The sequence below is a fragment of the Sciurus carolinensis genome, chromosome X (genome assembly GCF_902686445.1).
Source record: "Sciurus carolinensis chromosome X, mSciCar1.2, whole genome shotgun sequence".
NCBI lineage: Eukaryota > Metazoa > Chordata > Mammalia > Rodentia > Sciuridae > Sciurus > Sciurus carolinensis.
This window is the reverse complement of record NC_062232.1, coordinates 83,680,071-83,707,601: the sequence shown is the minus strand read 5'-3', so window position 1 is coordinate 83,707,601 and position 27,531 is coordinate 83,680,071. Positions and strand designations below refer to the sequence as shown.

Here is a 27,531-nt window from a genome sequence, read left to right as displayed (position 1 = left end):
TCCCTGTGTCCTCCACACATAGTTGGGAGAGATGAAGTTTCTTTCTTGTACAAGGATTTTGTGCAGCTCACCTTTCAGTTTAGTCTATCAGTATCTTTGATCTCTAAATTGTCTCCCGACATCCCTTGGTCCTCCTAAAAATGTGGGTTCCATTAATTCCCTTATCCTTCCACTTTACTTAGGGAGGGACTGATCCAGTTTTGCCTTCAACTACAGCTGTGGCTTTGGCACTGGGGGATTTCTTCCTTATTTTATTATACCCAACCTCCTGAGTCCCCAATCTGCTTTGAGTGTCTGGTATTAAATTCTAGTAAGGTCCTCCCTTTTTTGGTTCACCCACCTTGCCTGTTTGCTTTCTTGGTTTCACACCATGTAGCAGCCAAGAAAGCAACTTTCTCTATTCCACCATCTCGAAAACCCTGCTTCTTTGAATAAGCTTTATATTCCTTTGTCTTTCTCTTTTCCTTCATGAATACCCATAACCTGAACATTTGCTCTTTTGATGCCATCTCTTAAATCCTATAAACGCTTTTGTTCCTTTTCATTATTGTTTCTTCTTTGATTGTGTATATTCAAATAACCTGTCTTTGAGTTCATACATTGTTTCTTTCTGCTGATCAAGTCTCCTGTTGGTGCTATGTATAGGATTTTTCTTCTCAGTCATTGAATTTTTCATATTTAAAAAAATAATGTCAATTTCTTTGTTAAATTTATTATTTTTGTCACATTGTTTTCTTGATTTCCTTAATTTTTTTCTCTCTAATTTCTTAGAGACAGTTACTTTGAATTCTTATTAGGCAGGAGTCAGCTACAGGGAAATTATCATGTTCTTTTGGTGTTGTTTTTCATTTGTTTTTCATTTTTTGTTGCCTAACATTAATGTCTGTGCCTTTGAAGAAATAGGGACTTATTCCAGTCATCACATACTGTCTTTGGGAAAGCCTTCATGTGTCAGAATGTATAGAGATTTTGGGCAGCCTTCTGATGTGGTCCTCAGGAAGGATTGCTGCTGGAGGCCTTGAGCAGTCTTAAGTAATGCCTAAGTCAGCAGGTGGGCAGGCCTGACACCTGAGTCCTCAGGATTGGGCCTGAAGACCAAATCCTGTGTGGTGAACCAGTTGATTTGGACTTTGGTGATGAGTCTAGGGCCTGGATCCAAAAAGGCAGGCCTGGATCTTGTACCTCTGCCAGCCAGCCTGAAGCCTGGGTCCACAAGGGCTGAAGTGGTGCTGGGGTAGGCCATAACCTGAGTCTGCAGGGATTGGCCTAGCTCTTGGGCAAGCCTGGTACCTGGAACCATTGAGATAAACCTGACATCTAGTCTCTAGGAGTGATCTTTGAGTCTCAATACAAGGGGTCTAGCCTGGCATCAATGGTCTATTGGTGTGGGTGTGGGCCATGAGTCCTCTAGAGCCTGGGGCTCAATGACCATCCTGGAGCCCACAACTGGCCTGATGTTGAAGCCACTGTAGAGCCTGGTAAGCAGGGACTAATCTGGATCTTGGGATAATAGGTGCTATTCTGATTCCTAGAGCACCGAGGCTGACCTGAAACCTGTGGCTGCTGGTGCTTGCCTAAAGGCTGGGTGTGCAGGTGCTCACTTAGAGGTTAGAACCTGAATAACTGGCGTAGGTCCTGGGACATCAGTGGATAGTCTGGATACACAGGTGATCCTGGAACCTCAGTCTGTGGAGACCTGGTTCAAAACTGGAATCTAGTGGAATGTGCCGGGATCTTGGTCTGTTAGAGCATGGGAATGGAGGAGCCAGCCTGAAGCATGAAGCTGCAAGGGCTGGAGGATCCTTCTTGGGACTGGGTCAGGCTTAAAGACTCAACCCACAGGTACAAATCTGGAGCCTGTATCCACAACAGCCCAGAACCAGAGGCTGCCTCAGCATTGAAACAACATGGAGACTGAGTCTATTTTGTAGACTGGGGTGGCAGAATCTGAACTGGCACCAGAACAGGCCTAGAGGTTCCATCTTTCAGCACCAGCCTGGAATCTGGGGCTGTGGGGACCTGCTTGATTTGGGATTTTACTGAGGCAGATCCAGTGTTAGGGTTCAAGACAAAGTCTGGTTCTGACTTTCCTCTTCTTCCCTCACACACAGGGTATCTCTCATGCTGTACCACTTGGGATTTGGGGAGGGGTGATGCAGGTAATGTAAGATGGTCCTTCCTGTACTCTTCAATGCATCGTATTTCTGTTTTACACCTGGAAGTTTTAATCTCTCAACTGATTTCCTTAGCTCTTGAAGGTATTTTCATGTGTGAATAGTTCAAATTAAGGTTTCTGTCAGGTGGGGGGCACAAGCACCAGAGGGTTCTATTCATCTGTATTTCTGACAGCCATTTTAATCATTTCGATTAGAAAATACTACATACTTTTTGTAAGAATTAAGACTGTTGTACAGTTAAGTGTTATTTTATCTCCCCTTGTTCCTTTTCTTGTTGCACTTCCCAGAGTTAACTACTTTTAAAGTTAGTTCACATCATTCTGTATATTCCTATGCATATGTATATTCACTATTTTTTGTTAATGTTGGGGATTAGACATGTTATATTTGTTCTACATCTTTTAATTTAATAGTCAGTGGAATCTATTCATGAAAGTATATTTGGTACAAAATTATACATTATATGCCCAAATAATAAACAAAATTTTGATGTTTTGTGATACATACCCTATAGATGAACTAATGAACTTTGGTAGAATATATTGAAGATGTTAAGGACTTTAGATATAAGTGTGGACACTAAGTGTAAATACAAAATTAATTGGCATGTGTTCCTTACTAAAGTGCAAAATACTGTAGCATACATTTCTATATCTTAGTGTAGATACACATGCACACACACAATCTTTGGGAACTAATATGAAATTTGTTTGGCCAAATGATTGTCCTAGTGTTTGTACAGTGATGGAGGATATTTGCTTATCATGGGCAAAGATGATTTGTAGTTCCAGGTGATTGTTTTTTGCAGTACTGGGGATCTAACCCAGGGCCTCATACATGCTAGGCAAGCACTCTACCATTGCTCCACATCCGCGACCTGCTCCATGTGATTTTTAGATAACATTGGAGCCATGTCTTGAGATACGTGACAGTCTTAAAATAATGCATTTCTAAGGATTGTCTACTGTAAAACTGAAAATATCAAGGGTAGGTTTTAAAATTCAGTCTTTCATTACTGTTTTTCTAAATCATTCTATGAAGCTTATGAAGTTACTGATGCCCCATGATTATTCCTTTAAAATGTCAGTATCCTAGACTTATCATACTAAATGAATATAACTTGTCATATTAGAGATAAGAGGCATACTTAATATATGCATATTAAGTTGAAAATTTGAGAAAAAGCTATTACTGCAGCCTTGTAAACACTCAAATTTGAAGTGGTATATGAAATATACGGTTGAGGAAAGAAAATGGTACCTGTATGTATCCATTAAAGTGATACATTGTCTTACTTCCCTTTATTTTATTCATAGATGCCACTTGGAATGAACAGGGAAAGGCTGAACTTTTTATGGATAACTTTTGTCAAGTATGTGGAGTTATGCTACAGTTTGAATCACAAAGGATTTCACATTATGAGGTTGGTTAAGTAAAATGGGAATAGGGTTGAAAGGAAGTTTTTCAATATAGCAAGTTTCATACAAGTAAACTTATTTGATTATTTCAAGAATTCTGTGAAGTGGGTGGTGTTATTTCCTTTGATGAAGAATACTGGCTCAATCCAGATTTAAACTCAGTTGTTTTGACTCCAAAGTTCATTTTCCTTTCTTCCCACCATTCTGCCTCCTGTTGTATCCATCAAGCAACTATAATATTCAATCTTGTAGTAAATAATTTCCATAGGAAACTACTAATGCAAATCAAGGGAAAATGTAGAACTCTAGCGTTTTCCTTTACAATACATGAAGACTATAGAAACAAAATAAACCAGCTATTGACTTGGTCACATGTTTTTAACCACTCAACCATAAAATTCTTCAGCTAGAAGAGAAAAATATTTAATGTTCTTACTCTTTTAGTTAATATATTAGGAAGCAGACCCAGGGTGATTTTTTTTTTTTTTTGGTATTGGGGATTGAACCCAGGGGCACCTAATCACTGAACCATATCCCCAGACCTTTTGTAAAATTTTATTTTCAGACAGGGTCTCACTAAGTTGCTTAGGGCCTCACTAAGTTGCTGAGGCTGGCTTTGAACTTATGATCTTCCTGCCTAGGTTTCCTGAGTTACTGGGATTACAGGTCTGTGCCACTGTGTATTCATTGGCATGATTAAGCCTAAAATGATTCCTTCTGATTTCATATTCAGTGTTCTTTATTTTCATTTGATATTGACCTACATTATACATCATTTGATGAACTATTGAATTTCTTTCATATCTGATATCTAGATTACCAAACATTCTATATATATTTACTTTAAACAGTGTAATACCCATATGACTTTTTAAAATACTTCATCTACTTTCTCCATTACTAATCTTATTGGTAACTATATTTTAGTCTTTGTTGACTAGGGTTAAATTATTATAATTACTAATAGGAAAATTTTGTTGGTTGTGGATGAAGAAGAGCTAGGTTCAATTCATAACTCCATCATTAATACTTGCGTAGCCCTGGGCAAGTCACTTCACCTCTCTGAGCATATTTCTTGAACCTGAAAAATGTGGGTAGCAAAAGTTTTGAGGTTGCATTTATCAATATCTCCTTTCGTATCAATGCTTATATGTTTAAGAAGTCATTCCATGCACTTCTGAAACTTTGAAAAGTTTTCCTTCATATGTCAAAGTGTTAAATTCATCTGGTATTGATTTGTGTGCATAGAAGCTAGATAGTATTTTCATATGAATAACCCGGTAATACAATAGATGATGTCTATTGTATGGTCCATCCTTGCCCTACTGATTTGTGGTAAATTCTTTATTGTATACTAATTTCTACCCAGTGGTCTGTTTTGAGGATATTCTTCTGTTTTATTATATTGGTCTCTTTTCCTATATCTACAGCAATTTCACCTTAAATCACAGCTTTTTAGTAAGTCACAATCTCTGTAAGGGGAATTTATATTAGATGCAAAATTGTCATAAATAAAGTCAAATATAAGCCACACATTGGGTGATGTTTACAACTCGTGTAACAAAGGATTAGTGTCTAGAATACATTAAGGACTACCACTCAGTATAAGAACCCAAAATAAAAATGGGAATGGGATATGAACTAGAGATCAAACAGGAAATGCAGTTAAAGTGATACTGAACTACCATATAAAAATCATAATACTGGCAAAACAAAATCTAATAACACTTAACACTTTAGAACAATATCAGGAGACAGAAATACTGCCTTCGGAGATGTAAATTGCTTCAGAATGTTACAATACCTCGTAAGATTGAAAATCCATGCACCTTAGAAGCCAAGGATTCCATTTGTAGGTATCTTCTCTAAATAAACTCTTGAACATGTATGTTAGGATATATATTCATTGCAGTAGTACTTGTAATAGCAAATAAATTCAAGCTTAACTGCCCTTGGTAGAGGACTGGATGGGTAGAATATGGAGTAGAATATTATATAGTATGTAACAATGAAATAGAACTGTATTTAACAATATGGATAAATCTTACAAATATAATCCTGATTTTTTAAAAAGCAATTTGAAAAAATATAAGTATTAAGTGATTTAATATTTGTAAATTTTTTGAAGAGCAGTATATAAACTTTATACATGTAAATAGAGTCAAAGAATAAAAACAGGAAAGGAATTAATAAACATCATCTTTGCCTATGGGGAGGAAGAGAGGAGGAAAGGATTGTGGACATGAGGGTATAGGACTGTGTCTATAAAATTTTACCTCTTAAAAAGGGCTTTCAAAAGAAATAGAGCAAAACATAAGCATCTATAAGCATCTATTGAAACTAGATAGTGCTGTGGGATTCTGGTATGTTCTTTCCTGTCCTTTTATTTTTGATGGATATTTAAAATTCTGTAAAGAGAGTAGTTGCCTCAAACAGTGTGTTCAGAAATAGTTTATTTCCCTTCTCCATACACTAACATCTTAGTTTTTCTTACATATTAGGTTATATATTTGTTCAGAGATTGTTTCTAATATGGCTTGATTTCAGAAAAGGTTAATTCCTCACATAACAATATTTTGAGAGGTAGGCAGTGTTAGAATCCTATGACAGCTCCATGATATTAGGAGGGACTGAGGCATTTTATGTCTTTCTGCTCTGATGAACTGGCTTTTATCCTCACAGTTACCTGTGGTCCAAAATGAACTCTGTCCTTTTCATCTTAATTCCAGAAGCAAACGGGAAGAAGGATAGAAGAAGGGCTTATCCCCTGGCCTTTAAGGAACCTTCCCAAAAGTTCCACCAAACACTTCAGTTTATATCTTACTGGCCAGAATCTAGTTACATGGCTACATCTTGCTGAATGGGAAGCTGAAAAATATATTCTTTTGCTGGGACCACTGATGAGGGTTTGTAACTAAGGAAGAAGACATTTGATATTGAGTAACAACTAGAAGTCTGTCAAAAATGAGAACCTAAAAATGATTGACTTTTAAACTCTAGCATTATTTTTCTTTTAAGTGAGATTTAGAGATTTGAAAGCACCTGAAGTTTTTTTCATAAATGTAGTATAGTTAAACTGTAATCAAATTCATGAGTACTGTCCTCAAATTCAGAGAGGTATAAAATTGGATGACTCTGTTATTGAATAAACAAAATCATATTATATCTTTTTTCAGAGTGAAAAACATGCTCAAAATGTTAGGTTTTATTTTCAAATGCATGGAGAACAAAATGATGTGCCTGGTAAGAAAATGAAGATGCATGTTGAGAACTTTAAGGTGAGTTGTCTACATTAATGTCATAATTCTAAACTTTGAGTTATTGAATAATTCTAACATGATTGTGCTTATTTCAGGTACATAGGAGTGGAATAATGGACAGAAACAAATTTTGTGATCTCTGCAACATGATTTTTAGTTCTCCAGTTGTTGCTCAGTCTCATTATGTGGGGAAGGTCCATGCTAAAAAACTGAAGCAACTAACGGAGGAACATGATCAGGTATCTCCATCAGGATTTCAACCAGAGATGGGTAAGGTTCTGCTCACCTCTTTTTCTTTAATAAAAGATCTAGCCATCTTTCCCCCCAACTCTGCCGTCCATTTTTTATTAGGTAGACTTTCACTTCAGCTTAAATAACTTGATTATTTTTTTCTACTTATTCTCTTTCTGTTCCTTTGTCAATGGAGATTATAATTGCCAACTGAATTTAAAAAGTATTACGATTTCTCACTTTCACTTTGCTAAATCTAAATAGAAGCAAGTGATTTGCTATACTGCTACAAATATTAACAAGCAGCTAGAGCTCTAGCAGTTTGTAATCAAATCATAAACTCTTAACTCTCTTATTTCTTCCCCTTGACATCTTCTTTATTGCTGTAGTACTTTACAAAACGTTGTCTTAAATGTGTGTTCAGAACAATGGCTTCACCATAATATAATTACAGATGCAGCCTTTCCTGACTATAACTGCAGGCAAAAAAGTTATTGACTCTCCTTCTTCCAAGACTGTCCATTTCTTTCTTCCTATGAATATAAAGGACAAGTACCACTAGCATTATCAATCAGTAATTGTTGAGTAATTTATTATGTTAAATTCAAAAGATATAGAAAATTATAAAACATTGCTTCTTCCCTTCTTCTGGTTATGTTGGGTTACGAGGGCAGAGAGATGTGACCCAAAATTACCTGAAATGGCAGAGCATAACCTGGAAAATTCAACTCCTATTTTGAAAAACTTGTATGCTAAACAAAAAAGATGATGATTAATCCTCTGAAATAAATATTTTTTCACATTCTTAGTAGATTCAACCTTATAATTCTAATGTATACCTGGCATGGAAAATTCATCAACATTAATTCCTAAGTCACCTTATAGGCATCACCCAGCAAAGTCAATGCTACAAGAAGCAATATTAAAAGTTACTCTTTTCTTAACAAATGAAACCAGAATTAGTTTTTAAGTTTATTCTAGTCTCTTAAATTGTTGTATGTTTTCCTGCTTTCCTATCTAAAGAGGGAAAAAATTAGTGTGCTCTAAAAGAAAAAGTATTTTGTAAAAACCATATCTTTGGTCACCAGTATTCATTGATTTGGCCTCAGCGTGGAGAGTAAATGAAAGAGCAATGAAACAAATGGAATTGTGGAAACATGTATAGTTTCATGATCCTAACTGCATAAATTTTATTCTGATGCAAACATAAGTCTAGGCAGAATAGATGCATTGCCATGTTACTTAAGAAAGATATCAACTTAGAGGTTGGTACTGTCTGTTTTACACCAAGACAATTATTGTACTTTTATTGGTTCCTCTTCTATTGGTTCTGCCTAATGCAGAAAATTCCTTTCCTCCCATGTCTTTATTTGAGAAACTTGGTGACAAACAAGTGTTCAAATTTCCATTCTCACAGAAATTCTTTTTGACTTGAGCTCCTCTATCCAGCAGCCCTGTGCTGAAAAAGTCCAAAGATATTGGGTTTTTAAAGAATTCTAAATGTCTGTAATACTTTGTGAATGCAACACTAATATATGAACACCTACTGATCACTTCTCATTATAACTATTTCAGCAGGTGTGCCTATTCGTACTTCTACAGAGTCAACCTTCCTGAAGCCTTTTGCTGCCAAGCCTCCTCCAGGTGGGATTAAAGACAAGACTATGCCTTCCTCTTCCAGCAGTGCTTTGGATTCGAATAATCCAAACAAATACTTCGAGCTCTGTCCTGCTTCCTTAATAGTCCAATAATGGCCCAACAACATTATGTTGGGAAAAAACACAAAAGAAATGAAGCTAGGAAGACATTTGTAAACAAGATAAGGAGAGAAACCTCTTCCAGCAAAATAAAATGCAAATGGTAAACAGGAAAATTATCCCAAAACTCCTTCATGGGACATTCATATTTCATGAAACACACTAGTTTATTTATATACCATTTTATTCCTATTGAGGGAGAGGCTAATGGTATTCATGGAATCATGGAATTTTAGATAAATAAGGACTTTTAAGTCCATCTACTTTGATCTATTTGTATTCTAGAAAATGAAACCCAGAATGATTTAGATGACCTTAATTAATTCAGAAGTAAATATAGGTGTTTACATGGTGGCATGTTATCTTTGATTCATAAGAAGTACTTTAAATCTGTATTGTGATGATATTTTCATTCACTAAATATGGCTTAAGTGTCTTTTGTGTGCTTGGCTAACCATTCTTGGGAATAGAAATGAGAATATAATGTTTTCCCTGAAGGACGAAATATATAAACTAGTTCGGTTAATAACACTTTGTTGCAGGGGGAGATATATATATATATATATATGTATATATGTATATATATGTATATATGTATATATATGTCATTTACATATTTTTATTAACAGAAGTGTGATGCATCATGGTCTATAAGATCTTCACAGACTTCTGTGATTTCAGTTGACAGAAGCGGGAAGGAGAGATTATGAACAAAGGGCTTGGAACTAAGAAAGACTGGCCAGCACTTAGGCACAATATAGACTGATCCTGACAGGAGTGATCCACTTGCTCTTCTAACCATGTTTTTTTTTTTTCATTTCCTCCCACAGGCACGTTCTCACTACTAGTGTATTTTATTCCCTTTCATACTTTCTCTTCCATCCACTTCTTTTCCTAAACTTGCTGTTATTTTTCAATTCTTTCTATACTAGACATTTCTGTTTCATGTGGAAATGTTCATTACTCTCACCTTGAAGCTCTGTTCTTTGTCATATGTAATCCCTTATGCTCTGATTCTTCTCTGTTTCTGTTTCTTACCTGTTTTCTATATGGGCTCTTTTTTTGTTGTTGTTCATTATCTAGATGTATTCCCATAGTTCCATTCTGGATCTTATTCTAGAAAATATGATTCAAATCTATTCCCCTGGTTTCATCTCTCATCTGTAGGCTTATGACCTTTCTGTCAAACTTTAGACATACATATTCAAATGGCAGCTTCTGTTTTTCCTGGATAACTCAGAGCCATTTCAAGTGCATTCATCCAAAGTAGAAATCTGCAGTTAAGTGTGAGCTCCCCAAAGCTAGGTACCTTCTTCATTTTCTATATCTAATCAGGCTCCAAGCCATCACTATTTTATCTCCTTATCTCCAGCCCTACTCTTCCCAAGTGAATTTAGGTCCTTAACATCTTTCATACATTTGTGTTACTCAGACTGTAGGTTGTTGATCAGCATCATTGGCATCACCTGGGAGCTTATTAGAAAAAAGAATCTTGAGCCCTACTGCAGACCTACTTGGTCAGAATCTGCATTTTAATGATTCCTTAGGTGATTTGCACTCAGTAAATTTTGAAAAGCATTATCCTTCCATAACCTCTTAACTACCCTCCCTCTCTCCAGTTTTGTCTGCCCAAACCCACCCTCAGTTAAACCACTGGAGTGTTTTAGTTAAAATGCAAATATTTCCTTGTCGTTCCCCTTCTTAAAAATCCTTCATTGTTTCACCATCTTCTAAGTATAAACACTAAGCTCCATAGTGATCCACCTTCTTATTCTTGCTTGCCTTCTCCAGGCTCATTCTTTACTACTCCCTGCCATGATCTATGCAGGTCAGTGCCTGCAAACTGTGGTTTTCAGAAACTATTGTCTTGTTTCTTGTCTCTATACTTTTGTTCATGCTGTCATATTGCCTGGAATAATTCCCATAACCCTCTTCTGGCTAACTCCTACTCATTGTTTAAAATGCTGCTGCTGCCTGGAAACTTTACTTCTTTCAAAGGCTAATTTTCTATGCTTTCTTAACCTGCATATCTAAGAATCTCTCCATGTGTTTTTATCTCCCATTACAATGTAAGGTCTTTGAGGGAAGGGGCTTCATCTAACTTATTTATATTTCCAGTACTAGAAATAAAAACTGGCACAAAATTAGTACTACCTCAATAGAGATTAGTATAATATATAAATCAGTGAACTGTTAGTCTTTATCAAGTGCTTACTCCACTTCTACTGTTTTTCCTATTTAAAGTAATTGAACATACCCCCAAAAGTTCCATACATATAAGGTTTTATCTATCATTTTATTTTATTTATTTATTTATTTTTTTGGTACCAGGGATTTAACCCATGGGCACCTAACACTGAGCCATGTCCCCAGCTCTTTTATTTTATATTTTGAGACAGGGTCTCACTAAGTTTCTTAGGGCCTTATTAAGTTGCTGAGACTGACTTTGAACTTGTAGCCTCCTGCCTCACCCTCCTGAACTGCTGGGATTACAGGTGTGACCACCATTTCTGGCTATTTATGCTTTTAAATAATGTTGATTTAAGTAAATGTAGAAATAGAAATGGTATGGATTCTGAAGGTAGGAAATGTTTACAGAAATGACAAGCTTCCTGTTAGTAAGGTATTTTTCCTTTTGCTGAACTGAGAGTATCTGAAATAAGTGGTTTATAGTTTAGTGGCATAGAGTAAATTTTAACTGAGTCAGTTAGGAGTAGTGTTTGCACTTTTGTCACTACTAAAGGGGAAATCATTTTAGCACTCTGAAGTTTCAAGGTTAATATAATGAGGGCTAAAGAATTTTGGTGAAGTTTTCATATGATGAGGAGGGAGAGGGATGATCATCAATTCAATTTAGTCCAGTCATTGAAATCATTTTACACTAGTTTCTGAAGCAAGAACTCAAAGAACAGATTTGTCCTGTCTTGACTATTGCCGGCAGAGCAGGAAACATTTGAGTATTTAAAAATTGCTGGAGAATTTAAATTAGCTAATGAGGATTTCAAAGAACCGTGACAGCAGAAGCCCATATTAAAAGTAATCAAGTGGTAAGAAGAAAACAATTTGACTTATGCCACCTTAACTCTTTCACTATCAATTTTCTCCTTTCTGTTTCCACCTTCCTTTCCATCTGCTGTTGCTTATATGTGTTTCTTCCATATCTAATCTTTTTTCTTATTTTTTCTTCATCATTCTCACTGCTTTCTTTATGTCCTTCATCCAGCCCAGACCTTATTAGCACAGGAATGGCTACCATAACGATATGGAACTAAAGTATGTATGTGTTTTTATTTATTATATTTGTTTTGTTTATCTTACTAATTTCTTGCTCTATTATTGCACTTAAATGCCTTGCCTTCACATGCAACTCAACATATCTAAAACTGAATCAATAATCTTTTCTAAAACCAACTTGAATTTCCCAAGTTTTCTGTCTTTGCCAGTAGGACCACTATTTATTAGTCATCTAAACTTGAATCTTTGAGTACATCTCTGACTACTAATATGCTGTCCATTAGCAAGTATCATAAAATATTAGAACTGTTTCTCCTGTTTTTACTCCTTCAACACATTTCCACTGCCATCATATCACACCTTAATGTGCCAATTCTTTTTGGGCGGGTACCAGGGATTGAACTCAGGGTCACTCAACCACTGAGCCATATCCCCAGCCCTATTTTGTATTTTATTTAGAGACAGGGTCTCACTGAGTTGCTTTTGCTGAGGCTGGCTTTGAACTCCCAATCCTCTAGCCTCAGGCTCTGGAACCACTGGAATTACAGGTGCATGCCACTGCACCTGATTCTGATGGCCAATTCTTTGTTGATGAAATTAAGAAAGAAGCTTGTCTGGGAAGTGTGAGGAGGGGGAGTGTAGATCAGGGGAAGAGAGTCTTGGAGAGTGATACAGTTTTAAAATCATTGCTAAGGGGAAAAGTGAAGGAAAAGGAAAGGTTAAGTGGGATTTAAGACCCAAAATGGTTGGATACCAAGACTCTGAAGAGGTACCCAATCTCTAAACTTACATGATTTTCACAGCATCACTCAGTAACCTGTGTGCTGAAATAGAAGAGATGGAGAACAGAATTGATCCAGGCTTAACATTTCACTTCTAGAGTGTAAGAGGTACAAGTAAACCATTCCAATGGTTTGGTATCTTTCCCTACCCAGATCCTCCTCCTCCTCTAACCCTGAGCCCCCCCACTGCAGATCCTCCTCCTCATATAACCATGAGTTCCCTTTAAACTATTGCATTCTCCTTTTCCCCTCTCAGCCAAGTTTTCTGGTTTTTTAAAAAACTTATTTTACCCTTACTGTCTTAATTTGTAATTCACTCACTCCTCAATTCACTACCATTTGTTGGTACATATTCATCCAGCCTTCATGCTGCCACTGTATCACTCTCCTGCTACTACTGCTACTACACACTGGGTCATAGTGACCTCAAAAATTTTTAATGCAGTGGACATCTTAATTTAGCTTCCTCAACATTGCTTTCTCTATTCATCATTATAACTCTGTCCTTTACTTTATGGACTTTTCATAGGCTCCTCCTTCTCTACTATCTTGGTTTAAAGAGTGGCACTCTCCAGGGTTTTGTCTTTATATTGCTATTCCTATGCCCACCTATACATTTGCCTCAGGAGATTTCACCCATTCTGATTATTTTAACTACACCCATGTCCTGACATCTCCAAAATCTCTCTGGCCTATCATCTGTCTGTTCAGACTCTTATCTGTAAGTGTCTGTTGGATACCTTTACATGAAAGTCTCAAGGGTATCTCAAATACCATTAAGTATTCAAACTTATACTCACCGTTGCTTACTCTTCCACTCTGTAAAACAATACTTCCTTCTGAAATTCCAGATTCAGTTAATGGGATCACCACCCACTCAGTTACCAAACCAGGATTCTGGGAATTATTTTACATTCCTCTGGATTCCTCCCTCTCCCTTATCCCTCACTTCATCTAGTCACTGTTTTGCCAATTTTGATGCTAAATATTTCACCAACTTGCCTGTTTCTCTCTACCCCTACTGAGACCCTTTTAGTCTGTGTCTTCATTATCTCTTGCCTGGTCAATTATATTCACTTCATATCTGTAGTCTCCTTACATCTAGGCTTGCTCCTCTTAAAATCATATTCTATATTGTAGCCAAAAGAGACATCCTTCTAAAACACACAGTTGACCAACCATGTCATTTACTACTTAAAGCACCTCAAGGTTTCCTAACATACAGAAAAAAAGTTGTTAGGTTTGTCTCTGATCTGACCTCTTTTTGCCTCTCCCAACTTGTCCCCTGGCATTTTACTCTAGAATTCCAATTTTCAAAAAGTTTCTATAAACATATCTGTGTTTTTTTTCCTATTTCCTGCAACTACAAGGTTCTTTGTAATACTTTTCATCAAGTTAACTATTTTTCATCCTTCCAAGTTTAGATAAGGCAACATCTTTCCCAGCAACCCTCTTTAGACCCTTTAATTGCAAATTTTCCACTAAATTTTATTATTTATTTATTTTTGGAATATCAATAAGAATAAGGAGTTTAATTCACTCATTAGAAGAAACAGATTTTCAGAATGGATCACAAAGCAAACAGTTCTACAGTGCATCAGTTCTCAAAAATTTTGGTCTCAGGACCTACCCCCTTAAAACTCAAATATTATAGAGAACCACAAAGAGTGTATATATCACTTCTATTGGGATTCACTGGGAAATTAAAACCAGAATTTTTATTTTTAATCATTATTAATTTTTCTAAAATAACAAAATAAGTCCATGTTATATTAACATAAATAGCATATTTTATGGAAAAAACTACATTTTCCAAAACAAACAAAAATTTAGTGTACATAGTTGGAATATGCTATGTATTTTGCAAATCTCATTAACACCTGGCTTGAGAGAATAACTAGGTTCTCATACATGCTTTACATTCAATCTGTAAATTCCAGAGAGCAAAAATAAAACCAACAACTCTGACTACTATGCAACAAAACTAGAAATTAATAAAATTGGAAATTCAAAAGGTACTTTCATCTGAAAATCTTTATTGGTTCTTTTTAGTTATACATGACAGTAGAATCCACTTTGATATAGTTATGTGAGCTTAGAATATTTCTTATTCTAATTAGGATGCCATTCTTGTGTATGTACATGATGGTGGGATTCACTATGTTCTATTCATATATGTAAATAGGAAAATTATGTCAGATTCATTCCACTGTCTTTCTTTTCCTTCCATTCCCTTCATTCCCACTTGTCTAATCTACTGAATTTCCATCCTTCCCCTGCCCTATCATGGGTTAGCTTCTGCATATCAGAGAAAATATTCAACCTTTGGCTTTGGGGGACTGACTTATTTCACTTAGCATGATAGTCTCCAGATCCATCCATTTACTGGCAAATGTAATAAAGTCATTCTTCTTAATGGCTGAGCAATATTCCATTGTGTATATATACCACATTTTCTTTATCCATTCATCTGTCGAAGGGCACCTAGGTTGGCTCCATAGCTCAAGTATTGTGAATTGAGCTGCTGTAAAAACTGATGTGTCTACATCATTGTAATATGCTGATTTTAAATCCTTTGGTGTGGGATAGCTTGGTAAAATGGTGGTTCCATTCCTAATTTTTTGAGAAATATCTATACCACTTTCCAGAGTGATTGTACCAATTTGCAGTCCCACTAGCAATGTACGAATGTACCTTTACCCCACATCCTCACCAACATTTATTGTTACTTGTATTCTTGATAATTGCCATTCTTACTGGAGTGAGATGAAATCTCAGTGTAGTTTTTACTTGCATTTCTTTAATCGCTCAAGATGTTGAACATTTTTTTATATATTTGTTGACCATTTGTATTTCTTCTTTTGAGAAGTGTCTTTAGACCCTTAGACTATGCTATGTGTCTACACTTCACTGTTCTCCCGTATCTCTTAAGCATACCTTTCTTACTTTTACCATGAAATTGAAAACCTTTGTTCATTTATCTGTTTCTCACACTGGACTTGTAGGCAACCTGACTGTTTAATTCATTTTGTATTTCTAGTCTGTGGCATGATGCTTGGTGTCACATAGATACTCACTTTTTGCTGAACAGATTGTTAAAATTTCACATATCATGCTCATTTCTTTCTCTTCCATTCATGATGTTGTTTTCATCCCCTGGTAAGCTTTCCTTATAATTCAAATCCTTCCTGTACCCCATGATCCATCACAACTTCCCTTACTACTATAGCTCTTGGTATTATACTTTTTCTCTTATAGTCTTTACTGTTCATTGACAATTGCATCAATTATAGTCCCACAACTGACTCACCCTACTTGAGACAAGAGGTTATATTTTATTCTGCAATATACTTCTTAATGCTTTATATGGTAATGAGTTTTTCTCTATTCATATTTGCTAATTGCTTATTTTAAACAATGTCATGTAGAGGGATAAAAATAGATTTAGAGATGTGTTTGAAGTCACTTGCCCATTTTCACCTTAAATCTTTTGGGTAAAAAGTGAAAATAATGTAAATTCATAGGACTGAACAAAGGTGAAGTGAAACAATTTGTACACGCATGTGTTTGTGTGTGTGTGTACATACACACACACACACATATATCTCATCACAGAATAGGTGCTTAACAAATGTTAATGTTTAAAAAATGTTTTTTCCTGTCCATAATTCTAAGACAAGTAATTTGGATATTTTCTGGTTTTCTTCATAAGTTCCAAATTAATCTGCTTTTTATTTTTTTACTTTCATATAACTCTCAATTGTGCCTTTAATATATTAGACCTGTGATTCTCAACCTCGACTACACACTAGAATTATTTGAGGAGCTTTTAGATATTCCAATGCTCATGTCATTACACTAATCAATTAAATTACCATCCCTGGATGGATCTTACACATTAGTGTTTGTTTTTCGTTTTTTGTCTTTTTTAATTCCTTGAGTGATTCCAACATGGAGGCAAATTGGGAACTACAGTGTTAGACTATAAAGACATACCTTCCCCAATCTGTTTTCAAAATAAAGGCCTTAGTTCAAGGAGTTCTGAGATAGGGCTGTGATTAGGAGAAGATTGGACACCCAAGTGTTGGGTTATAGAAGATTCTGAAAAGTATAAGGTACAAAGAAGCCTCATTTTCTGAATGAACTCAGAAACAAAGGATCCTAGCAGGGCTGAGTACAACAAATCTCAACCAAGCCAAGGGGCAGTCTCTAAGATAATGCACAGTGTAAAAAATAGTGAAGGTTTATTATAGGATTCGACCAGGAGTTCAGATTTTTAGATCAATTTGTTGGTTTCCTGTTTTCACAAGTGTGTATACAGTTTTTATATATTATTTTCTGAGATGTCTATATCTGAGAAAAAGAAAAGAACATCATTGTGTAGAAAAGCCAAGGGCTAAGGTAATAGTAATCACATCACAGTTTTAGAACTACCTCTGGATACGTGATTGGCAGCTCTTCTGAAGCTATGTTATCTCTATTAGAATTGTAATACTGTTGAAATTGTGAAGAAACAAAGGAAGAATTAAAGCGAAAACCACATAGAGTGTATTTTATAATTATAAGCACTAAATAAGTGCATAAACCCTCTGATATGTAATCTGAGTTTATAATCACAATGAAGATCATTGTCTCAATCTAAGGCCGGTGCTCAACAATAACTGAAAGTACAAACATCTGAAAAGCTTATACAGAGTAGGGCCATGTTCCACCCCTACCGAGTCTGATTTAATTGGTCTTATGTGGAGCTATAACATGAACATTTCCCCTAAATGATTCTAATATAGCCAGCATTGAGGACCACTTATCTAGAGGATGCCAGGATTACTGCTTATCTTGCATAAATTGGGTGCCCTCAAAATACATGATATTGGCCATGTAAATCTGAGGCTTAAAATAAGGACAGGAGTAATTTCCTGAAAAGGGTTTTTGTGAAGATTCACTTTAGTCCTAGGTTTTGCAGGAAGTCCATTATCTTCAATTGATCATTATCAAACCAGTGACCCACTAATCACAAACTTGAAAGAGGCTGAAAATAACCAAGTAATTGGAAAAAATATTCCCTTGATATATTTCTCACAAAATCTCAGTACTAATAACACGAGGTATGCATTAAAAAATGCATTAAAAAACGAATCCCCTGTCCCTGTTCCTAAAAGAAAATCATGTTCTGCAGGGTAATACCCCATGTGATTCTTATCAGAGAAGTTCAATAAACATTATAGTTTAAGTTGACATATTGTCATTCTGGTATTGATTTATGGTAGGATATATATATATATATATATTTAATAAATAAATAAATATATATATTTAATAAATATATATATATACACACCTCAATGCCCAGTTTTTCCTTATATTTGTCATCTAGATTGTATTTTTCTTGGTAGCAAAGAAGATGATAAAAATTAGGAAGTGATGTGGTGAGCATGAAATCAGAACACAGGGATAGGAGCACAGATTTGAGGAATCATTTATTCAAATTTTTATATAACCTGCTGAGCTCTTCTGGTATCACACTAAGAGTATATCTTAATAGTAAACAGACTCTCCTATCTTCAAAGTCAATATCTTTCTTTCCTCTTAACAGTAGTCTTTTATTTCTGTAAATAATCTTCACTCAGACAAAGCAAATATACTTCATAATGATTAATTTAGCTTTCTTTCCATGATTAGCTTGTTGTTTAATATAAAAAGGGTGACTTAGTTGTCCCTAATATCTCTACAGCACCAATTTATTACCTCATTCACTAGTGTAGGATTGTTTTTATATTTGACTTATGAAATTTATCAATTGCTTCTTCTGACCAAAGAGGAAGTAGAAGGATGGTATGAGTAAGACAATAAAAATTAATTTATGCTCCCACTTCTATCTAAGAAGCAAACTATTAAGGTAGCTATTGGACATTTTCTATTTTATAGTTTTTGAATCTTTTCAAATGGTAACTAGAAGTTTTGTTTTAGAATTTTGCTTTCAGCTTTTATCCTATGAGTGGGGCTCACTGAACCTCTCTCCTTTCTATAATATGTGGAAATTACTTTTGGTAACTAATGCACTACAGTGATTTCAGGTAAGAGTGTAAAAATTTACTTTTGTTTGTCTTTAATCTTTTGGGACATTTCATATTTTGGTTGGGTGGAAAAAGAATTAGGGGCAAACAAAAAGAGGTTGGTCAAGGGACAAAGAGTCAGAGGTTGCACAAGCATACTAAATTTGAGGTGCCTGCATACCTCCATGTAGCAACAATAAGCAAGCAGATAGCAGATTCTTAGGGAATAAGTCAAGGCTACAGAAGCATTGTGGTATAGTGTAAAGAATTATGGGCATTAAATTAGGAGACATGAGCACAGAGGCTCACTACTACCAAATGGCTCTGTGACTTTGACTAAGTCATTTTGCTACTCTGGTCCCCATCTTTATTTGGCAATTTCAACTAGATCATCTCTAATAAACTATTCTCCTGTTCTAACATCATGTGATTCTAAGTGTATCCATATTAACCTTCTTAACTTGAACTTTCTATTTTTTTCAGCATTTAGTATGAGAACCTACATTTGCCATATTTGTAGTATCACCTTTACATCTTTAGATATGTTCCGGTCCCACATGCAAGGGAGTGAACATCAAATTAAGTAAGTGGTGTTTTTTGACACAATGTTCCTGATACCAAACATGTTTTACAAACTTCTTTAGGCATTTATTTCCTTAGGAGTTGAACTGGATATGGTGGACAGTATTAGTAACATTGTATATTAGTGTCCCCAAGCATGTCCTCCTGTCATGATAATATACTAGAAGAGCTGGCTAATTGATATTCCTCCTGACTAGACAGCATTGCTTTTTTTAGAGAGATACTAAGGGATCATTCTCAGGCTAACCATACAAATTCAAGGCATCCTAGAAGGTTGGATTAGTTCCAAGGTTTCAATGATCCAGTCAATATCCAGTGAGGTATGTGGTTAAGAACAAAAGTCTTGCTGTTACACAGACCTGGATCAGAATACCAGATCCATTTTTCTATTAAGTGTGTAATTGTGAAGAACTCTTATATAAGATTGTTAAAAAGGAAATATAATAACATATGTAAGGTGCCTGACCTGGTATATAGGTGGAGCTCAATAAATGTTTAGTTAACTGTTACTTTAAGGGGAGAAAATTGAAGGTACAGTTGAGGAATGGGTAATTTAGGTAACACAACAGAGGGACATTTAACTTACATATTTGGCTTATTGTTTTTAAATCAAACATAGTTTTTCTGTTACTTTTTTCTAGATGAATGTATTTATATTATTTGAGTCTGAATATTTAGGAGCTAAATTTCCTGACTTGCCAAGATTAACCTACACTTAGACATTTTAAAAAAAGAAATTCAGGGTTCCAGAATAAATACTTGTCACATTTGTAAATCTATCCAAGTAACTGACCAATCAAAACACAAATCATTCTGACATTCAGATCACACTATTTATTAGGGCAGTAAATATTAATGGTCTTTACTCACACATTCCAATATGTCTTAAGGTTTTTAATACAACAGCATCTGTTATATATGCTCCTCCATTTTATCCCAGGCTGGAGAAAGTTTTCTTTAGAACAAAAATTGTGAGATGCCTGGGAAATATCTAATTATTCCTGCTGCATCTTTTTAGCATAAAAAGTAATTCTTTATAACTTTTAACCTGAGGTTAATTTAAAAATTTTATTTGGAATTTTTATATTTTGTTTTTAGACTAATATTTTGAGAGCAAAGAAAATATTCAGAATAAAATATTCTAGTAACAAGAACGTTCTGTCCTTTTTGCAGAGAATCCCTTGTTATCAATCTAGTAAAGAATTCAAAGACTCAAGATTCTTACCAAGATGAATGTGCAGATTATATAAAAATGCAGAAAACCAGAGAACTAGAGTATAGGACTTGTTTCAAAAAGATGGAAGAGAATTATTTGGAAACCCTTGGGTACAGAGAAATGGTTGATTCCAGACCCAGACCTAAAATGTATGAACCAAGACTCCCCTTTGAGACTTTCCAGACATACCCAGGACCATACAGTAATTCACAAACAGTGGAAAACCAGTTACCCCATTGCTTACCAGCTCATTCAAAGAAGACATATGACTCTTTCAAAGATGAACTTGAAGATTACATCAAAGTGCAGAAAGCCAGAGGACTAGATCCAAAGACTTGTTTCAGAAAGATGAGAGAAAACTCTGTGAACCGTGGGTACAGAGAAATGGTTGATTCTAGACCCAGACAGAGAACGTGTGAGCCAAGATTTTCTTTTGAGACTTCCCAGACCTACCACCAATCATACAGTAGTTCACCAGTGGAAGACCAGTTACCTCAATGGTTTCCAGCTCATTCAAAGAAAACATATGACTCTTTCCAAGATGAACTTGATGATTATATCAAAGTGCAGAAAGCCAGAGGATTAGAGCCAAAGACTTGTTTCAGAAAGATAGTTGATAGCCCTGTGGAAACTCACAGGCATAGAGAAATGGTTGATAGCAGAACCAGACATAGAATGTTTGAGCAAAGACTCCCGTTTGAGACTTTTCACACCTACACAGGACCATACAGTAGTTCACAAACAGTAGAAAATCAGTTACCTCTTTGCTTACCAGCTCATGACAGCAAACAGAGACTAGACTCTGTGAGGTACTGTCAACTTCCCAGAGACTACTTCCCAGAAAAACCAGTACCTCTGAGCCTTAGTCAACAAGAAAATAATTCTGGCCCATACAGTGTAGAATGTGAAATTTATAAGCACCTCTCCTCAGAAAACAACACCAGTGACCATCAAGAAGTTCATAAACGGCGACACCAGAAGAGAAGACGACACCTGGAAGAAGGTGAAGAAAGACAAGAGAAGGAGCAGTCCAAGCATAAAAGGAAAAAGAGCTATGAGGATTTGGATTTAGGCGAAGACAAGAGCATCCAACAAAGTAAAAGAGAGGAGGATAAAGTCAAGGTTAGTTCAGGAAAACTTAAGCATCGGAAAAAGAAAAAAAGTCGTGATGTATCCTTGGAGAAAGAAGAACGTAAACACAGGAAAGAGAAAAGAAAATTTGTTGAAGAAAGGACAGAAGAGGAAATGCTTTGGGATGAGTCAATTCTTGGATTTTAAACTTTTAGTTTGCCAAAGGATGATTTGAATAAAGACAAGAGAATCCAGTGAAGAAAAGGAGAGTTTGATATGGTCATTGTTGGTGCAGGAAGCTTAGTTGTTTTGTGTGTAAAAACTAAAAATGAACTGAAAGAAGAAGCACACTAAAAGCCTATGTCCAGTCTTTCAGAAAGAAGAACAGAAGAGAAAATCAAACCTATGGAAGAAAACAGAAGAGTCAGTATTTTGGAATGAATCTGCTCTTAGATTTTAAAGAAGAAATCCATTAAGAAGATGAAATTAGACAAACACAAGAGCATCAGATGAAAAGGAAAGGTAGATACAGCCAGTTAAGGGAAACTGGTTTCTTTCTTTTCTTTTCTTTTCTTTTCTTTTCTTTTCTTTCTTCTTTCTTTCTTTCTTTCTTTCTTTCTTTCTTTCTTTCTTTCTTTCTTTCTTTCTTTTCTTTCTTTCTTTCTTTCTTTCTTTCTTTCTTTCTTTCTTTCTCTTTCCTTCTTTCCTTCCTTTCTTCCTTTTTCTAAAACTTGAAATTTAATTGAAAAAGGAACCAAAAAAACTAAACCTAACCTCTGAGAAACAAGAACATAAGAACACAAGAAGAACATAAGAGAAAAGGAAACCTATTAAATAAGAAGAGTTATGAGTCTGCTCTTAAATTTCAAATTTTCTGATTTTGTTCCCTTAAGATTGAAGAAATGGTTGAAAAGTTTAGTTTTATTAAATAATTATTTGATTTTTCACATGGACAGTTAATGTAATCTCTGTAAAAGTGAAAGTATTCAGTATACCTTTTCTTCATATTACTTTCCCTCAATTTTCTAAAAAAAGAAGAAAAAAGAAAGAAAAGAAAGAAAGCTTTTTACATGTATCTTACATCTAATGTAATTTCCCTGAATGAGGTTGTCTCTACTTTGTCCATCAGATTGCTGTGACAGTGAATTTTTTACCAATGAGAGATAATTTATTTTTTAATGAGAGAATTATCAAGAGTTGCAGTGTACAGCCATACCACCCTGAACTCACGTGATCCTAGTTGTTCTTGGAAACTAAGCACGGTCAGGCCTGTGGGAGAAAAGGCATTGCAGAATCCATTCCTTTTTGGGTTTGTGTTAGTGTTGGTGGTATTTTATTATTGGTGTGCTTGTTCATGTTTCTTAGTTTTCTTAAAAGAAAATGTATGAAACAATTTACACTGATTTTTTCTTTGTTAAATCTAATTTGCAGTGTATTTTTGTATTTTCTAGTTCTGAAAGTGAAAAATTAAATAGTCTATAACAAACTTAGATGACATATACTTTTTAAAAAGTTCTCAAAAAGTGCTGATACAAAATCACTCTATATTCTGGAAGTGTTTATATTAAAGTGTTCTAATTTCTACACATTGTTTTATTTAAATGATCATTTTCCATCCATAGATGATTGATCTCAGAGGGAAGGGGCAATAATTAAAAAGTTTGTACTTAATATTTCTGGGGAGATCACACCATAAAGCTATAATAATTTCATTGCTTTTACATCTTGTCTAGTAGAAGTTGGTACTTTGTCTTGAGCTTAGTGATAGCTTAGAAAAATATGACCAGCTAAATACTTGAAACTAAAGAAGGGAAAATTGCAATGGGGCCCATGAGGTTTTATTACTGTTAAAATGTTTGATTTTGATGAATTTTTTATTCTGGTGCTCCTTTTTCTATCATCAGCAACTCCCATAAGCATTTGAGCATCAGTGTAGTATAATAGAAAGTGTAATGGCCTGGGACTTCAAATTCCAGTGTTGGATTCCAGTTGTACCATCAAGTTGCAGCATGATCTTGAGAATGCCATCAGAATCCAACAGAGTTACTGGGAATAGGGAAAATAGGCTATAGTAGTCCCTTCATGTGCTAAACCTAGTCAAAAAGTAAGTAAATTTTAATGGTGATATATCTGCATTTAGGCAAGCCATTTCATAGTTAGATTTTATATTTGAAATTTAAATAAAATGGTAGATATGTGCTAAAGCATGATATTATTTGTTGGGCTTATGCCTAGTTGAATAAATAGTCCCAAAGAGTTAGATGGTCCCCAAATATTTTTTTCTTTCAAGAGACTGTTAGTATAAGATCATTTTATGTTATAGCATCACCCCCTTTTAAGACCATATTTGATATACTAGTGAAAGGAGAGTGAGAAGAGCCAAGACACAAAATTGTCAAATTGTCTTTTCTGAGCACACACACACAAATGCAACATTTTTGTATAGAAAATGCAAGACAAGATAATTGAATTGTTAACATTTTTAGAATTGATAAATTCTTATACAGAAATCTTTTTGGGGGGCTGGTGCTGTAGCTCAGTGGCAGAGGCACTTTGCTTAGCACGTGTGAGGCACTGGGTTCGATCCCTAGCACCACATAAAAATAAACAAAGGTATTCTGTCCATCTACAATTACAAATTTTTTTTAAAAATAAATCTTTTTTTGTTTAAATCTGTTGGGGAATTCAACATTACATATCAAAAATATTCACTAAGATTCCAAATTACTGTGACATTCTCAAAATGTACAGATACAATGTTCCATTAAAATTAGCAATACATAACATTATAGTGGATGAATCATGCAAATTTAGAAAAAAACATTTAAATTGGGTAGGGTGCTATTGGAGTGATTAGGGTGTGGTATTGATTACAGTCTAAAGGAAGTCACCTTAGGCTTGCTCAAGAAAAGCAATTTTCAAAGATTTTAGGATAAACATTTTTGACAAAAGTAAATTTTTTGTTAACCCAGAAAATTTAATTTTATGGTTGAAGCTGGTGACAAGCACTTGGAACCCAACTTTTGCATATTTGCTCTGCTCCCATCTTCTCCCTCTTAGCATCTGGAGGAAAGAATGTATCTAAATCAAGGCATACACACACACACACACACACATCCATCTACCCACCCCCCCACACACACAGTATACAAAGTGATCTCCACTTTTGGAGTTGATTGCTGAATCTATTAAGATGAAATTCAATATTAAAAGTTAAAAAAATTCTGCACAGAGTATGGAAGACAATACAAAGACTTATTTGAGGAGAAATCGTTAAAGATATTGCATGTGAAAACAATGTTGGGGAATGTATTACATCTTTGGTTTGAAAGACCAATATCCAGACATAAATTCACATATGATCTGAGGCAAATATATTGAAGACAGTATTCAGAACAAGTAAATAATAGTACCCAACTTTAGAGATGTTCCCTGAACTAGATAGTAGAGGGAACAAACAGGCTTAATTTGAAAAATAGTTTTCAAAAATTGGAGTTTTAGAAAAAATTATAATTGGCTGTCCTGTTATATGCATGCATTGAGCAAATAATAGCTATTAGCATTGTGCCAGAAAGGAACCTGAGGAAGAAATGAACATAGGTTCTGTTCCACAAGAAGCCCACACAGTCCAACAGAGGAAATGGACCAATAAACAGGTAATTGTGATATGAATTTGATAAAGGCTACAACAGGAATGATGAAGGATGATGGGTGTAACAAGGAAGGGGAAGATGGCATTCAGGAAGGGCTGATCAATATCTCTCAGTTCAAAGTTGCATCTCTTTAATACATCCATGTGGCTAGCAGACACCTCAAACTTAATATAGCCAAAATAGATTGCCTGCCTCTGTCATTAATTTTTCATTTTCTAGTTTACCCACTTAACTAAAATCTTCATTCATTTGCTCAAGCAAAAAAAAAAAAACATTTTCGAGCATCTCATCTCTGCAATAAACCAAAACAATTCCTCTTGTTTATATGGCCAAAAGAGGAAAATATGCTTGAGAGAAATTGAAACAGTAGAAGTCATTATAGTTTCTGAAATACAGGTAAGTGAAGAAAATTGCATAGGATCATAAAAAGATAAAGAGAACTGTGGTGAACTAAGTCCATGGGGATCTCAGGACCATCCAGCATATATTTTCCTCCAGGACAAATCTATATAGAAAAGGAAGCTTCTAGTTTCAGAAATAAAATTGAACAGAGCAGAAAGGTAAGGGAAAATGTAAAATTCATGTTAGAGGGTAGGAGAAGAATCTAGAGAAAGCAGATCTCAGAAAGTATTACAGCACCGAAATAAACATATAAAGGTGAGATTAACACATTAGATGACAAGACCTGTGGAATATGAACATCAGAAAATGCAGAAAAAGCAGATGGAAACTCTGACCTAGTAATTTTTAAATGGGCTGAAAGGAAGAAAACATTTAAACCTTTGAAACACAGAATGAATCAGAAAAACAACCCAGAAACTGTCAACAGAAGGGTGTGAACAAAAAATGATGGAAGAAAACAATTACAAAAAAATTACATGAATCTTGGAAGATAGAAGAAACACTGTGATAAAAATGGTAAGGAAGATAAGAGGAAAGTGAAGACAATTTTTAATTATATTAAAGGTTGATAGAAGTAATAGATAAAAGGGCCAATGGAGATCTAATTAAATATGTTGTATTGGATGCTGTATTGTGCTGTCCAAAACATCCTCCACCTCTCACACACGTTTCAGGTGAGAGGCAATCATTTCTCCAATTTCTGGAGAATTGTCCTTGTCTAAGGGAACTGCTATTCCTAAGACCAGGCCTACACCTTCAATTTTGCACACCTCCAAAAGGCTATTCTAGTTAAAGTACTGCCTTTGGGATGAGCTGTGGTTATTGTTTTCACTGTATCATAGTTTCATTTCTCTGCTACTCCTTCCCTCATTGCCTCACAAGTAGTTTTCTTTTGAGCTACCCCTTTAAATTGTCTTCATCAAATCCCTACCTCATAATTTCTTCTCAGAATCTTAACAAAGACAGGAGGTACAAGGAATGGTCTTAGGAAAGAGATGCAAAGTGGGGGAGGGGTTGGAGCAGGCAATATGGATTCTCTCATTTGTAAAAGGTAAAATACTAATAGTAGGTAGTTCCTGTCATGCTATGGCACTGGAATTTTTAAAACTTTCACCAGTGATACTAGTGGACAGGAATATACATGCATGTGTAATATCTCAAGTAGTTGAGAGGATCAGAGGACATAGCAATTACATGAAACTGCTGCCTTTCTGTCATTGTTGCTTTGGAGATAGACAATGAAATGCTGAGACAATCACCAATTTAAGGAAAAATATAAAAGTTAGAAGGTGTTATGATTTAGATATATGGTATCCTCCATATATCTAACACATGGTATCTCATGTGTGAGAATACAAGTTTCAGATGTGAGATGATTGGGTTACAGGAACTTTAAACTAATCAGTGTGGTAATCCCCTGATAGAGATTAATCCAGTGGTAACTGAAAGCAGATAGGGTGTGGCTGGAGGAGGTGTGTCATTAAGGGCCTGCCTTTGGGGTTTATATTTTGTGGTGGTGAGGAGAGCTCTCTCTCTCTCTGCTTCCTGATGCCATGTCCCCAGCGGCTTTCCCCTGCCTCAGGCTTCAGGCCCTGAGAAATGGAATTCACTGTCTGTGGACTCAGACCTCTGAAAGAATGAGCCCCAAAATAAACTTTTCCTCCTTAAAACTGTTACTGTCAGATCTTTTGTTCA

At 35.3% G+C, this 27,531-nt stretch overlaps 1 protein-coding gene across 8 annotated transcripts in view; it reads left to right on the top strand.

Annotated features, from left to right (window-relative positions):
- Positions 1 to 23,457, top strand: part of Zmat1 (zinc finger matrin-type 1) — a 42,411-nt gene extending 18,954 nt beyond the window's left edge. The window contains exons 2-8 of one of the 8 annotated variants that reach the window (XM_047536653.1): positions 2,112 to 2,159; positions 3,494 to 3,600; positions 6,772 to 6,873; positions 6,951 to 7,125; positions 8,662 to 8,730; positions 19,396 to 19,495; positions 20,668 to 23,457. In XM_047536653.1, the coding sequence (XP_047392609.1) occupies positions 2,112 to 2,159; positions 3,494 to 3,600; positions 6,772 to 6,873; positions 6,951 to 7,125; positions 8,662 to 8,730; positions 19,396 to 19,495; positions 20,668 to 21,988 (1,922 nt within the window). In that variant the 3' untranslated portion in view covers positions 21,989 to 23,457. Of the gene's footprint in view, positions 1 to 2,111; positions 2,160 to 3,493; positions 3,601 to 6,771; positions 6,874 to 6,950; positions 7,126 to 8,661; positions 8,731 to 8,867; positions 8,947 to 11,281; positions 12,117 to 16,209; positions 16,229 to 19,395; positions 19,496 to 20,667 lie in introns of those variants that run through there. The other 7 variants (XM_047536654.1, XM_047536655.1, XM_047536657.1 and 4 more) reach the window with 7 other exon arrangements.
- The last annotated feature ends 4,074 nt before the right edge of the window (positions 23,458 to 27,531 follow it).